The sequence below is a fragment of the Podarcis erhardii genome, assembly GCF_964252035.2.
Source record: "Podarcis erhardii genome assembly, chromosome: 6".
Classification (NCBI taxonomy): domain Eukaryota; kingdom Metazoa; phylum Chordata; class Lepidosauria; order Squamata; family Lacertidae; genus Podarcis; species Podarcis erhardii.
This window is the reverse complement of record NC_138510.1, coordinates 92,862,384-92,877,668: the sequence shown is the minus strand read 5'-3', so window position 1 is coordinate 92,877,668 and position 15,285 is coordinate 92,862,384. Positions and strand designations below refer to the sequence as shown.

General features: G+C 44.0%; 1 protein-coding gene across 1 annotated transcript; it reads left to right on the top strand.

The window, feature by feature from the left end:
- The first annotated feature begins 1,271 nt into the window (after positions 1-1,271).
- LOC309344584 (cytosolic iron-sulfur assembly component 2B-like) lies at positions 1,272-1,944 on the top strand. Its single transcript, XM_081867088.1, has one exon. It carries the CDS (start codon positions 1,333-1,335, stop codon positions 1,831-1,833), a length of 501 nt encoding a protein of 166 aa, XP_081723214.1. The 5' UTR covers positions 1,272-1,332; the 3' UTR covers positions 1,834-1,944.
- The last annotated feature ends 13,341 nt before the right edge of the window (positions 1,945-15,285 follow it).

Genomic DNA, 15,285 nt, shown 5'->3' with positions numbered 1-15,285 from the left:
AAAATTTAAAACAAGGATGCAGTGAAGGGGAGGTATGGGGAAGTCGTGTTATGTTTGTTTGTTTTTTGTTTGTGTTGTAAAATTAATAAAAATTATTTAAAAAAAAAAAAAACAGAATTAGCCCTCGACGTCTGAACAACTTTTTTTAAAAAAAATCCCTAAGCCGCGCGGTCACAATTTCAGCAAAAATCTGATGTTCTGCAATTCATTCAAAAATGGTGTTCAACTGTTGCTAACGCTCCCCTGAAAGGTTTTTTGGTGGAAACAGGTGGGTTTTTATCATCGGAAACAGAATTAGCCCTTGACGTCTCAACAACTTTTTTTTGCAGAAATCCCTAAGCCGCGCGGTCACAATTTCTTCAAAATTTCTGACGTTCTGCAATTCACTCAAAAATGGTGGCAAACTGTTGCAAACGATCCCCTGAAAGGTTTTTCAGTGGAAACAGGGGGGGTTTTATCATCGGAAACAGAATTAGCCCTCGACGTCTGAACAACATTATTTTGCAAAAATCCCTAAGCCGCGCGGTCACAATTTCAGCTAAAATCTCATGTTCTGCAATTCATTTAAAAACGGTGCTCAACTGTTGCTAATGCTCCCCTGAAAGGTTTTTCTGTAGAAAAAAGTGGGTTTTTATCATCGGAAACAGAATTAGCCCTCGACGTCTGAACAACTTTTTTTTGAAAAATCCCTAAGCCGCGTGGTCACAATTTCTTCAAAATTTCTGACGTTCTGCAATTCACTCAAAAATGGTGGCAAACTGTTGCAAACGATCCCCTGAAAGGTTTTTCGGTGGAAACAGGTGGGTTTTTATCATCGGAAACAGAATTAGCCATCGACGTCTGAACAACTTTTTTTTAAAAAAATCCCTAAGCCGCGCGGTCACAATTTCTTCAAAATTTCTGACGTTTTGCAATTCACTCAAAAATGGTGGCAAACTGTTGCAAACGATCCCCTGAAAGGTTTTTCGGTGGAAACAGGTGGGTTTTTATCATCGGAAACAGAATTAGCCCTCGACGTCTGAACAACTTTTTTTAAAAAAATCCCTAAGCCGCGCGGTCACAATTTCTTCAAAATTTCTGACGTTTTGCAATTCACTCAAAAAAGGTGGCAAACTGTTGCAAACGATCCCCTGAAAGGTTTTTCAGTGGAAACAGGGGGGGTTTTATCATCGGAAACAGAATTAGCCCTCGACGTCTGAACAACATTATTTTGCAAAAATCCCTAAGCCGCGCGGTCACAATTTCAGCTAAAATCTCATGTTCTGCTTCCGGTGCGGGGAAGCGCTTGGCAACGGCGCTCGGTCTAGTGGGCTGAGTGCCGCCGCCGTCGCCATGGTGGGCCAAGATCCGTCTGCCTCGCCGGCGGGCGGCGCCCTAGAAAACGCGAACCCGCTCATCTACCGGCGCCAGGGCGAGCGGCCCGTCACGGCGCGCGAGGAGGACGACGAGCTGCCCGACGCCATCGACGACCGGGAGATCTTCGATCTCATTCGTTCCATCAACGACCCAGAGCATCCCTTAACATTAGAAGAACTAAACGTCGTAGAACAAGTTCGAGTCAAGGTAAATGATGCTGAGAGCACCGTTTCAGTGGAATTCACCCCCACCATTCCTCACTGCAGCATGGCAACATTAATTGGCCTTTCAGTCAAAGTGAAGCTGATCAGATCCCTCCCAGAAAGGTTTAAGGTGGATGTCCACATAACCCCTGGAACACATGCCTCAGAGCATGCAGTAAACAAGCAACTGGCTGACAAAGAGAGAGTGGCGGCTGCCTTGGAAAACAACCACCTGTTGGAAGTGGTGAATCAGTGTTTGTCTGGGCGCCCCTGATAATGCATGCTGGGTGGGGTTGGGGTGGGAACAAGCAGGAAATGCTCTTGTACTTGTATGTGAATAAAATAATTGTGATTGTTTTGTTTTTAAATAAAGACAATACCCTTTTCCCTAAAAAATAAATAAATAAATAAATAAAAAAATCTCATGTTCTGCAATTCATTTAAAAACGGTGCTCAACTGTTGCTAACGCTCCCCTGAAAGGTTTTTCTGTGGAAACAAGTGGGTTTTTATCATCAGAAACAGAATTACCCTCGACGTCTGAACCACTTTTTTAAAAAAAATCCCTAAGCCGCGCGGTCACAATTTCTTCAAAATTTCTGACGTTTTGCAATTCACTCAAAAATGGTGGCAAACTGTTGCAAACGATCCCCTGAAAGGTTTTTCAGTGGAAACAGGGGGGGTTTTATCATCGGAAACAGAATTAGCCCTCGACGTCTGAACAAAATTTTTTTGCAAATATCCCTAAGCCGCGCGGTCACAATTTCAGCAAAAATCTCATGTTCTGCAATTCATTCAAAAATGGTCCTGAACTGTTGCTAACGCTCCCCTGAAAGGTTTTTCGGTGGAAACAGGTGGGTTTTTATCATTGGAAACAGAATTAGCCCTTGACGTCTGAAAAACATTATTTTATAAAATCCCTAAGCCGCGCGGTCACAATTTCAGTAAAAATCTGACGATCGGCAATTCACTCAAAAATGGTCCTGAACTGTTGCTAACGTTCCCCTGAAAGGTTTTTCGGTGGAAACAGGTGGGTTTTTATCATCGAAAACAAAATTAGCCCTCGATGTCTGAACAACTTTTTTTTGCAGAAATCCCTAAGCCGCGCGGTCACAATTTCAGCAAAAATCTCATGTTCTGCAATTCATTCAAAAATGGTGCTGAACTGTTGCTAACGCTCCCCTGAAAGGTCTTTCTGTAGAAAAAAGTGGGTTTTTATCATTGGAAACAGAATTAGCCCTCGACCTCTGAACAACTTTTTTTTGAAAAATCCCCAAGCCGCGCGGTCACAATTTCTTCAAAATTTCTGACGATCGGCAATTCACTCAAAAATGGTGGCACGTGGTCTGGGTGGAGCAGCGCAATCATTTGCCTCCGTAGAGTTGCCTGGTGTGCATGCCACATGCGGCTTACAGCTGCAGCAGCCCATATTTTATTTATAGACGCATAATTAGTGTTTTCCCTGGGAGAGGCAGAAGCTAAACATTGCTCAGGAAGTTTCCAAGATGGCGATGAGGTAAGACACATTTGCCGGAGCTCATCTTGAATCCTCCTTAAATTTGTGTTGAGGCTCCCAGCCTTTCAAGTTCTTGCTGAAGATAGTACCAGGGTGTTGGAGTCCATGCTAGGAGTTCACATTGCCGATAACTGTGAAGCCTGCATCGTTAATCAGCTTTAATGAGCAGATAATTGTATTCTCCGGCAGCCTTGGAAGCAGCCTTCGACTCACTGGTTGCCCGCCAGCTCACATTCAGCTGTATTGCTATTTCTATTACTTTTTATTACCTTTTAACCATTGCTATTTTAAACGACCCATTTTAAACGACTCATTTTAAACGACTCATAACGATGGGTCAAGGCAAACGCCTAAGAGACTGTGACGAGGCTTTGCCCTCCCCAAGAGCCAAACAATCAAAAACCGACACCCCCCCCGTGTCTGGCAAATGGAGTGACCCCACAGAACACTGCTATAGGGTGAAAACCCAGAACCGTTTCTACCCTCTAATGTCCCCAGAAACAACGTCAACACCAGAGGAACTATTTTCACCCCAGATTAAAACTGCAAACGGCAAGCTTGGAGGAGGAAGGAGTGTCCCTCTGAAGGTGGTACAGGACACCGGAACTGAGGACTGCGCAAGACAAGAACAACATGAACATCTCCATCTTGTGGTCAGAACCCTTAATTGCATATTCAAGAAGATTGATGTGCTATCCTCCCAGCTATGTAACCTCGAACAGAAAATTGATAACCTCTGGTTAAAGCCTAAGCCATCTGTAGATACGGGGGAATTGAAGTTCCGGAGAACCTTACCCTCAACCAAAAAAGGAAGTGTGATTCCTAAATATAGACCAAATCCTGCACTGAAACATCAAGCATTGTCCCTGCAACCTAAGAAAATCTGCCTAAACATTGGGGCAGGGTCAGCAAGGTGGCTCACTCTGGATGGGGTCAAAAAGCATCTAAGCAATCTCCTAAACATAGAAACCACACAATGCGATCTCATTGCAGTATTACCTTTGAACCAGCACTTCAGGCCACAGAAAGTGATGCTTGCGTTTTACTCTCCAAGGATCCCTTCAGCTATCATCAGGCAGAAATCACTCTTGGCTAGGTACGATATCACCCCAACAAGAGTTTTTATGGATAGTAAGATCCACCCCCTTCTACTCGCCGGCCACGGCAAGGAGCGGACTCTGTCGGAGAGGTCGAGAGCACCTCGGGACATCGAGCCTCTTCTCCCGGAGGATATCCATCCGCACCGAAACTGGACTTACTCTACGCCCCCACGAGCTCTAAAGAAACCCACTGGCGCAAGTAATCTTCTAACCCCGCCGGAGGAAAGAGAGCTTTTAGCCACCTTTGGCGACCTCCCACCGAGGGAACAACAAGAAATAATTGATAGACTAGAAGTACTTAATCATCAGCTCATACATGTCCAGAAGAACGGAAAAGTCCTGCTCACTTCTCAGGATAATCCTGCCAGCTCTTCGGAGCCGTGCTTTAAGGAAGCAGGAAGTCTTCCTTATCTTAGTCCAGCTCCTAAACCCATGCCTCCCCCACTTGAGGGCAAAGCCCACCGAGGCTTGGCAGACCCAGGTTTTGTCTCACAATTAGGTCCCTCATCTCTACTCTTGATAAATTTTGACTCGCCCTCCAAGAGTTCCCCGCTGAAGAGTGTAGCCCAGAGTTCCTTCCACCAAAACAATTCCTTACCAACTAATCCATCAATGCCGGAACTGGAGTCCTCATATTCCCCTGAGCGGCATAGACCCGACATACAAACGGTACCAGTACGCCAAGCATCCCCAGTATCTTCGCTAGCATCAGGCCAGGGGAGTGCTCCACCTACATCAAAAAATGGCCCGGATTTGATTGAAGACCCGGCCGGACATATAAATCAAATGGTTTCATCGGCGATCTTTAGACCTCACGGTGGGGCAGTCTCAGCAAATCCTGTGGAGTTTCCCACTGAAGTGTCCGCCCTTGGGTCAGCCAGCAGGAGACCCGTCCTGTTACACCAGTCAGAACACCTCACTACCAACTTCAAGACTAGGTACCCTCAGCAGGTGCCAGCCATGCAAAGTAAAATAACTGACTTTTTTGTGGGGTCTGCCCTGCCCCCTAAGGACACACATCTCTCCCTGAAATGACAGCGAATTGGACACAACAGGAACTCCCCCCTATCAGTCCTCAGCTGGAACATTGCGGGCTGGAGGGGAAAAAAACTTGATCCAGAATTCTTGGAGTATATTAACCTGTTTCATATCATCCTGTTCCAAGAATCGTGGGAAGTAGAGAAAATTGTCCTAAATGGCTTTGAGCTTCTAGAACTCCCTGCCTGCCCCTCCCTGAAAGGAGGCCGCCCTAAAGGGGGCCTAATAATAGGCATCTCCCTCAACCTACATTCTAAACTTACCCTAGTACAGGCCTTGCCTCCTTACGCCCTTACCGGGCTGATTGCGGGGGGAAAGATCTCACTTCTAGTTACAAATGTCTACTTGCCACCTGGGGGTTCTTCCCCCGAACTTGGCTCTAAATGGGGCTCGCTAGAAGAGCATCTGCTCTCATGCTATGTTAAGTTTCCTAATACCCCGGCAATAATAGGTGGCGATTTTAACGCCCGCACAGCAGCAAACTGGGACTCGCTGACCAAAGCCAAATGGTGGGTTACTCCAAACCTTGATAATTATGATCTGGAACATATCATGAGGAGAACTTCTAAAGACCACAGAGCAAATGAGGCTGGAGTACTCCTCTATCAAATGGCCATCCGCTTAAATCTGGTCCCCTTAAATGGCACATGTCTCCCTGACATTCCTGGGGATTTTACCCACCTGAGCGTTAAATCAAACAGCGTCCTCGATTACCTGTTGGTCTCCAGGGATCTACTTAAGTGCATTTCCACCTTTAAGATCGAGAATATACAATCTAGTGATCATCTTCCCCTTGTAGCCAAGCTCTCCCTGAACTGGCAGTCGGAGGCTCATAGACATGCGACCCAGATGGTAACCAACGAATCTCTCCAAGTAAGAGGAATCAAATGGTCGGAGACCCAGGCTCAACGGTACCAGGAATTCTTTCAAAAAGTAATCCTCGGGCCCCATCCCAACATAGGCTCTGCCTCAGACGAGCATAGCATAGTGCTGAAATGCTTCCACCATCATACGACTGATCTTACGTCCTTCTTCAGGTTACCACCCAAAATATTAAATCGAAATGAATACACTTACGGTGCCCCCTGGTATAATTCTCAGTGTAAACAAGCAAGACAGCGCCTCCGTGCTATATATAATGTATATAAGACCTCCGATGCAGCTACTCTGCCAGCTAGTTATGCACAAGCCAAGCTAGTTTACAAACGCACGCAGAAAATTGCCAAACGTGAGTGGCAACACAATCGCTGGCAGGCTTTGATTATTGCTTCAAAATCACACAGATCCAGGGAATTCTGGTCTTTGATCAACAGAAGGGTGAGGAAATACCCAAGGGCAGTCATCCCTGCACCGACATGGGAATTGTTCCTGAAGAAATGCTTCTCACAGGCAGATGCTCCCTCCGACCACCTGTCGCATCTGTTTACCCACCTACCTATTTGGCCTTCCACCGATCCTGACGAAATAGCCAAGCTAATAGCTCAGCTGAAACTGGGTAAAGCCCCAGGGCCCGATCTGATCCCTGCTGAAGCCATTAAACTACACCCAAAATGGTGGGCTGGCATCTTGGCCAAAACCTTCGATGCAATCAACGCTTCTGGCCCCATCCCCCAAATATGGAAGGAGGCCATTATAGTACCAATTCATAAAAAAGGTTCTCCAATGGAGCTGGAAAACTACCGTAACATCAGCCTCCTTTCGATTATAGGGAAAATTTATGCCAGCTTTTTGCTGACTAAACTACTGCGATGGGTAGATGAGACTAATCAGATTGGCCACGAACAAGCAGGGTTCAGAATTAAACGCTCTACAACCGATCATGCGATAGTTCTTTACCATCTGGCACGAAAGTACTCCTCTCCCCCCCGGGGCTACCTCTGTGCTGCCTTCTTAGACCTAAAGGCAGCCTTTGACAGCGTTCCTAGAAATATTCTATGGGAGAAACTTGCGAAACAGGGCATTGATAGAAGACTCCTATGGCTTATAAGTCAGCTCCATGAAGGTACCCTTGCTAGAGTGAGACTTACTCCTGCGGGCGACCTCACAAATTCGATACCAATAAACAAGGGAGTGCGCCAAGGATGTATATTGGCTCCCTGTCTATTCAACCTATTCATCAGCGACATGCGAGCATCCCTAGTTAAATCATCTCCAAGTACACACGCGCCTAGACTTGCGGACTACCGCTGCCCACTCCTTTTATATGCGGACGACGCGGTAATTCTATCTTATACACGTGTTGGACTAACCAGAGCTTTGAAGATCTTTGCCACGTATTGTCAACTCAACCAATTAACCATCAACCATGCTAAATCCAAGATTCTGATTTTCTCCAGAAGCCGGAGATTATACGATTGGAAGCTTGGTGGAGCAAAAATAGAGCAAGTCCTAAAATTTCAATACCTAGGAGTTATTTTTCAACACAATTTGGGGTGGAAAGCTCAAATTCAACACCTACTTAACAAGGCCAAAACTCTGTCATATGCGCTCCTCCGATTCTTTTTTTCGGATGGAGCTTTGCATGTTCCCTCGGCCCTAAAGGTGTTCAAGGCAAAAGTGGTTGCCGTGCTTGCTTATGCTGCCCCGCTTTGGGCCGTGATGACAGATCTTGCTCCTCTTGAGACACTGCAAAATCAATTCCTGCGTCGGCTCCTAATGCTCCCCCTGTGCGTAAGCAACGCAGCCATGCGACTAGAACTGAAGATCGCATCCTTAGAAACTTGCCTGTGGAAGCAAGTCTTCAATTATTGGTTATCATTGTGGCATAGATTACCAAACCACTACCTTGTCCAATGCTTATGGCGAGATGAATTCTCTAGCCTTTGGTCTAGTAGAATTCATGCCAAACTCCTGAGTTATGGAATCTCTCCTTCAGATTCCCTAAAACTAGACCAAATTACTGCTCAAAGACTGATCCGCCAAAGACTGGATGACATCGACCTACAGCGAAATTATATGCTGGGGGGAGGTGTTTGTTCGCCCCAGAACATTGGTATCACTTTAACTTACTGCGTTCCATCATACCTCTCCTCCCTTTCGACTGTTGCCCATAGACTGGCCTTCACCAAAGCGAGGTTCAACGTTTTTCCCTCCAACGTCCTGAGACATAGATTCTCAAAGGGCCAAGCCCCCGCCACGTGCGAATGTGATAAGAAGACACCGGAGTCGCTCCAGCACATCAGGTTCACTTGCCCCCTGTTCAATGTGCCACGGGCAAATTTGTTGGGATCAATCATACAGAAACTAGAGGGTACCCCACCAAAATTCCACCTTGCCCAAATCTTGCAGGATAAGGATACTCATACGACCCTGAATGTGGCAAGGTTCCTGGTCGCTGTCCTTACCCAAAAGTGACGCCAAGGAGCACTACAAGCTAACTAAGGCGTAGTATGCCATTCTATTTTATAGTATTTTATTGTTATTGTGGTGTTTTAGCGGCTGTTCCCCCCCCCCCACGTGCACAAGCTGTTATTTATGTGTTGTTTTTACCTGTATGGGCCTATGGCCGTAATAAATATTGTTTGTTTGTTTATTTGCATCATCGGAAACAGAATTAGCCCTCGACGTCTGAACAACTTTTTTTTGAAAAATCCCTAAGCCGCGCGGTCACAATTTCTTCAAAATTTCTGACGTTTTGCAATTGACTCAAAAATGGTGGCAAACTGTTGCAAACGATCCCCTGAAAGGTTTTTCAGTGGAAACAGGGGGGGTTTTATCATCGAAAACAGAATTAGCCCTCGACGTCTGAACAACATTATTTTGTAAAAAACCCTAAGCCGCGCGGTCACAATTTCAGCTAAAATCTCATGTTCTGCAATTCATTTAAAAACGGTGCTGAACTGTTGCTAATGCTCCCCTGAAAGGTTTTTCTGTGGAAACAAGTGGGTTTTTATCATCAGAAACAGAATTACCCTCGACGTCTGAACCACTTTTTAAAAAAAAATCCCTAAGCCGCGCGGTCACAATTTCTTCAAAATTTCTGACGTTTTGCAATTCACTCAAAAATGGTGGCAAACTGTTGCAAACGATCCCCTGAAAGGTTTTTCAGTGGAAACAGGGGGGTTTTTTATCATCGGAAACAGAATTAGCCCTCAACGTCTGAACTTTTTTTTGCAAAAATCCCTAAGCCGCGCGGTCACAATTTCAGCAGAAATCTCATGTTCTGCAATTCATTCAAAAATGGTGCTCAACTGTTGCTAACGCTCCCCTGAAAGGTTTTTCGGTGGAAACAGGTGGGTTTTTATCATCGGAAACAGAATTAGCCCTTGACGTCTCAACACCTTTTTTTTGAAGAAATCCCTAAGTCACGCGGTCAAAACTTCAGCAAAAATCTCATGTTCTGCAATTCACTCAAAAATGGTGGCAAACTGTTGCAAACGATCCCCTGAAAGGTTTTTCGGTGGAAACAGGTGGGTTTTTATCATCGGAAACAGAATTAGCCCTTGACGTCTGAACAACTTTTTTTTGAAAAATCCCTAAGCCGCGCGGTCACAATTTCTTCAAAATTTCTGACGTTCTGCAATTCACTCAAAAATGGTGGCAAACTGTTGCAAACGATTCCCTGAAAGGTTTTTCGGTGGAAACAGGTGGGTTTTTATCATCGGAAACAGAATTAGCCCTCGACGTCTGAACAACATTATTTTGCAAAAATCCCTAAGCCGCGCGGTCACAATTTCAGCAAAAATCTCATGTTCTGCAATTCATTCAAAAATGGTGCTGAACTGTTGCTAACGCTCCCCTGAAAGTTTTTTCGGTGGAAACAGGTGGGTTTTTATCATTGGAAACAGAATTAGCCCTTGACGTCTGAAAAATTTTTTTTTGAAAAATCCCTAAGCCGCGCGGTCACAATTTCTTCAAAATTTCTGACGATCGGCAATTCACTCAAAAATGGTGGCAAACTCTTGCAAACGATCCCCTGAAAGGTTTTTCGGTGGAAACAGGTGGGTTTTTATCATCGGAAACAGAATTAGCCCTCGACGTCTGAACAACATTATTTTGCAAAAATCCCTAAGCCGCGGGGTCACAATTTCTTCAAAATTTCTGACGATCGGCAATTCACTCAAAAATGGTGGCAAACTCTTGCAAACGATCCCCTGAAAGGTTTTTCGGTGGAAACAGGTGGGTTTTTATCATCGGAAACAGAATTAGCCCTCGACGTCTGAACAACTTTTTTTAAAAAAATCCCTAAGCCGCGCGGTCACAATTTCGTCAAAAATTTCTGACGTTCTGCAATTCACTCAAAAATGGTGGCAAACTGTTGCAAACGATTCCCTGAAAGGTTTTTCGGTGGAAACAGTTGGGTTTTTATCATCGGAAACAGAATTAGCCCTCGACGTCTGAACAACATTATTTTGCAAAAATCCCTAAGCCGCGGGGTCACAATTTCTTCAAAATTTCTGACGATCGGCAATTCACTCAAAAATGGTGGCAAACTCTTGCAAACGATCCCCTGAAAGGTTTTTCGGTGGAAACAGGTGGGTTTTTATCATCGGAAACAGAATTAGCCCTCGACGTCTGAACAACATTATTTTGCAAAAATCCCTAAGCCGCGGGGTCACAATTTCTTCAAAATTTCTGACGATCGGCAATTCACTAAAAAATGGTGGCAAACTCTTGCAAACGATCCCCTGAAAGGTTTTTCGGTGGAAACAGGTGGGTTTTTATCATCGGAAACAGAATTAGCCCTCGACGTCTGAACAACTTTTTTTAAAAAAATCCCTAAGCCGCGCGGTCACAATTTCGTCAAAAATTTCTGACGTTCTGCAATTCACTCAAAAATGGTGGCAAACTGTTGCAAACGATTCCCTGAAAGGTTTTTAGGTGGAAACAGTTGGGTTTTTATCATCGGAAACAGAATTAGCCCTCGACGTCTGAACAACATTATTTTGCAAAAATCCCTAAGCCGCGGGGTCACAATTTCTTCAAAATTTCTGACGATCGGCAATTCACTCAAAAATGGTGGCAAACTCTTGCAAACGATCCCCTGAAAGGTTTTTCGGTGGAAACAGGTGGGTTTTTATCATCGGAAACAGAATTAGCCCTCGACGTCTGAACAACTTTTTTTTGCAAAAATCCCAAAGCCGCGCGGTCACAATTTCAGCAAAAATCTCATGTTCTGCAATTCATTCAAAAATGGTGCTGAACTGTTGCTAACGCTCCCCTGAAAGGTTTTTCGGTGGAAACAGGTGGGTTTTTATCATCGGAAACAGAATTAGCCCTTGACGTCTGAAAATTTTTTTTTTGAAAAATCCCTAAGCCGCGCGGTCACAATTTCTTCAAAATTTCTGACGATCGGCAATTCACTCAAAAATCGTGGCAAACTGTTGCAAACGATCCCCTGAAAGGTTTTTCTGTGGAAACAGGTGGGTTTTTATCATCGGAAACAGAATTAGCCCTCGACGTCTGAAAAACTTTTTTTTAAAAAATCCCTAAGCCGCGCGGTCACAATTTCTTCAAAATTTCTGACGATCGGCAATTCACTCAAAAATGGTGGCAAACTGTTGCAAACGATCCCCTGAAAGGTTTTTCGGTGGAAACAGGTGGGTTTTTATGATCGGAAACAGAATTAGCCCTCGACGTCTGAACAACTTTTTTTTGAAAAATCCCTAAGCCGCGCAGTCACAATTTCTTCAAAATTTCTGACGTTTTGCAATTCACTCAAAAATGGTGGCAAACTGTTGCAAACGATCCCCTGAAAGGTTTTTCAGTGGAAACAGGGGGGGTTTTATCATCGAAAACAGAATTAGCCCTCGACGTCTGAACAACATTATTTTGTAAAAAACCCTAAGCCGCGGGGTCACAATTTCAGCTAAAATCTCATGTTCTGCAATTCATTTAAAAACGGTGCTGAACTGTTGCTAACGCTCCCCTGAAAGGTTTTTCTGTGGAAACAAGTGGGTTTTTATCATCAGAAACAGAATTACCCTCGACGTCTGAACCACTTTTTAAAAAAAAATCCCTAAGCCGCGCGGTCACAATTTCTTCAAAATTTCTGACGTTTTGCAATTCACTCAAAAATGGTGGCAAACTGTTGCTAACGCTCCCCTGAAAGGTTTTTCGGTGGAAACAGGTGGGTTTTTATCATCGGAAACAGAATTAGCCCTTGACGTCTCAACAACTTTTTTTTGAAGAAATCCCTAAGTCACGCGGTCAAAACTTCAGCAAAAATCTCATGTTCTGCAATTCACTCAAAAATGGTGGCAAACTGTTGCAAACGATCCCCTGAAAGGTTTTTCGGTGGAAACAGGTGGGTTTTTATCATCGGAAACAGAATTAGCCCTTGACGTCTGAACAACTTTTTTTTGAAAAATCCCTAAGCCGCGCGGTCACAATTTCTTCAAAATTTCTGACGTTCTGCAATTCACTCAAAAATGGTGGCAAACTGTTGCAAACGATTCCCTGAAAGGTTTTTCGGTGGAAACAGGTGGGTTTTTATCATCGGAAACAGAATTAGCCCTCGACGTCTGAACAACATTATTTTGCAAAAATCCCTAAGCCGCGCGGTCACAATTTCAGCAAAAATCTCATGTTCTGCAATTCATTCAAAAATGGTGCTGAACTGTTGCTAACGCTCCCCTGAAAGTTTTTTCGGTGGAAACAGGTGGGTTTTTATCATTGGAAACAGAATTAGCCCTTGACGTCTGAAAAATTTTTTTTTGAAAAATCCCTAAGCCGCGCGGTCACAATTTCTTCAAAATTTCTGACGATCGGCAATTCACTCAAAAATGGTGGCAAACTCTTGCAAACGATCCCCTGAAAGGTTTTTCGGTGGAAACAGGTGGGTTTTTATCATCGGAAACAGAATTAGCCCTCGACGTCTGAACAACTTTTTTTTTAAAAAATCCCTAAGCCGCGCGGTCACAATTTCTTCAAAATTTCTGATGATCGGCAATTCACTCAAAAATGGTGGCAAACTGTTGCAAACGATCCCCTGAAAGGTTTTTCGGTGGAAACAGGTGGGTTTTTATCATCGGAAACAAAATTAGCACTCGACGTCTGAACAACTTTTTTTTGAAAAATCCCTAAGCCGCGCGGTCACAATTTCTTCAAAATTTCTGACGATCGGCAATTCACTCAAAAATGGTGGCAAACTCTTGCAAACGATCCCCTGAAAGGTTTTTCGGTGGAAACAGGTGGGTTTTTATCATCGGAAACAGAATTAGCCGTCGACGACTGAACAACTTTTTTTTGCAAAAATCCCTAAGCCGTGCGGTCACAATTTCAGCAAAAATCTGATGTTCTGCAATTCATTCAAAAATGGTGCTGAACTGTTGCTAACGCTCCCCTGAAAGGTTTTTCGGTGGAAACAGGTGGGTTTTTATCATCGGAAACAGAATTATCCCTCGACGTCTGAACACCTTTTTTTTGAAAAATCCCAAAGCGGCGCGTTCACAATTTCTTCAAAATTTCTGACGTTCTGCAATTCACTCAAAAATGGTGGCAAACTGTTGCTAACGCTCCCCTGAAAGGTTTTTTGGTGCAAACAGGTGGGTTTTTATCATCGGAAACAGAATTAGCCCTTGACGTCTCAACAACTTTTTTTTCAAAAATCCCTAAGCCACGCGGTCACAACTTCAGCAAAAATCTCATGTTCAGCAATTCACTCAAAAATGGTGGCAAACTGTTGCAAACGATCCCCTGAAAGGTTTTTCGGTGGAAACAGGTGGGTTTTTATCATCGGAAACAGAATTAGCCCTCGACGTCTGAACAACATTATTTTGCAAAAATCCCTAAGCCGCGCGGTCACAATTTCTTCAAAATTTCTGACGATCGGCAATTCACTCAAAAATGGTGGCATACTGTTGCTAACGCTCCCCTGAAAGGTTTTTCGGTGGAAACAGGTGGGTTTTTAGCATCGGAAACAGAATTAGCCCTTGACGTCTGAAATTTTTTTTTTTGAAAAATCCCTAAGCCGCGCGGTCACAATTTCTTCAAAATTTCGGACAATCGGCAATTCACTCAAAAATGGTGGCAAACTGTTGCAAACGATCCCCTGAAAGGTTTTTCGGTGGAAACAGGTGGGTTTTTATCATCAGAAACAGAATTAGCCCTCGACGTCTGAACAACTTTTTTTTGAAAAATCCCTAAGCCGCGCGGTCACAATTTCTTCAAAATTTCTGATGATCGGCAATTCACTCAAAAATGGTGGCAAACTGTTGCAAACGATCCCCTGAAAGGTTTTTCGGTGGAAACAGGTGGGTTTTTATCATCGGAAACAAAATTAGCACTCGACGTCTGAACAACTTTTTTTTGAAAAATCCCTAAGCCGCGCGGTCACAATTTCTTCAAAATTTCTGACGATCGGCAATTCACTCAAAAATGGTGGCAAACTCTTGCAAACGATCCCCTGAAAGGTTTTTCGGTGGAAACAGGTGGGTTTTTATCATCGGAAACAGAATTAGCCCTCGACGACTGAACAACTTTTTTTTGCAAAAATCCCTAAGCCGTGCGGTCACAATTTCAGCAAAAATCTGATGTTCTGCAATTCATTCAAAAATGGTGCTGAACTGTTGCTAACGCTCCCCTGAAAGGTTTTTCGGTGGAAACAGGTGGGTTTTTATCATCGGAAACAGAATTATCCCTCGACGTCTGAACACCTTTTTTTTGAAAAATCCCAAAGCGGCGCGTTCACAATTTCTTCAAAATTTCTGACGTTCTGCAATTCACTCAAAAATGGTGGCAAACTGTTGCTAACGCTCCCCTGAAAGGTTTTTTGGTGCAAACAGGTGGGTTTTTATCATCGGAAACAGAATTAGCCCTTGACGTCTCAACAACTTTTTTTTCAAAAATCCCTAAGCCACGCGGTCACAACTTCAGCAAAAATCTCATGTTCAGCAATTCACTCAAAAATGGTGGCAAACTGTTGCAAACGATCCCCTGAAAGGTTTTTCGGTGGAAACAGGTGGGTTTTTATCATCGGAAACAGAATTAGCCCTCGACGTCTGAACAACATTATTTTGCAAAAATCCCTAAGCCGCGCGGTCACAATTTCTTCAAAATTTCTGACGATCGGCAATTCACTCAAAAATGGTGGCATACTGTTGCAAACGATCCCCTGAAAGGTTTTTCGGTGGA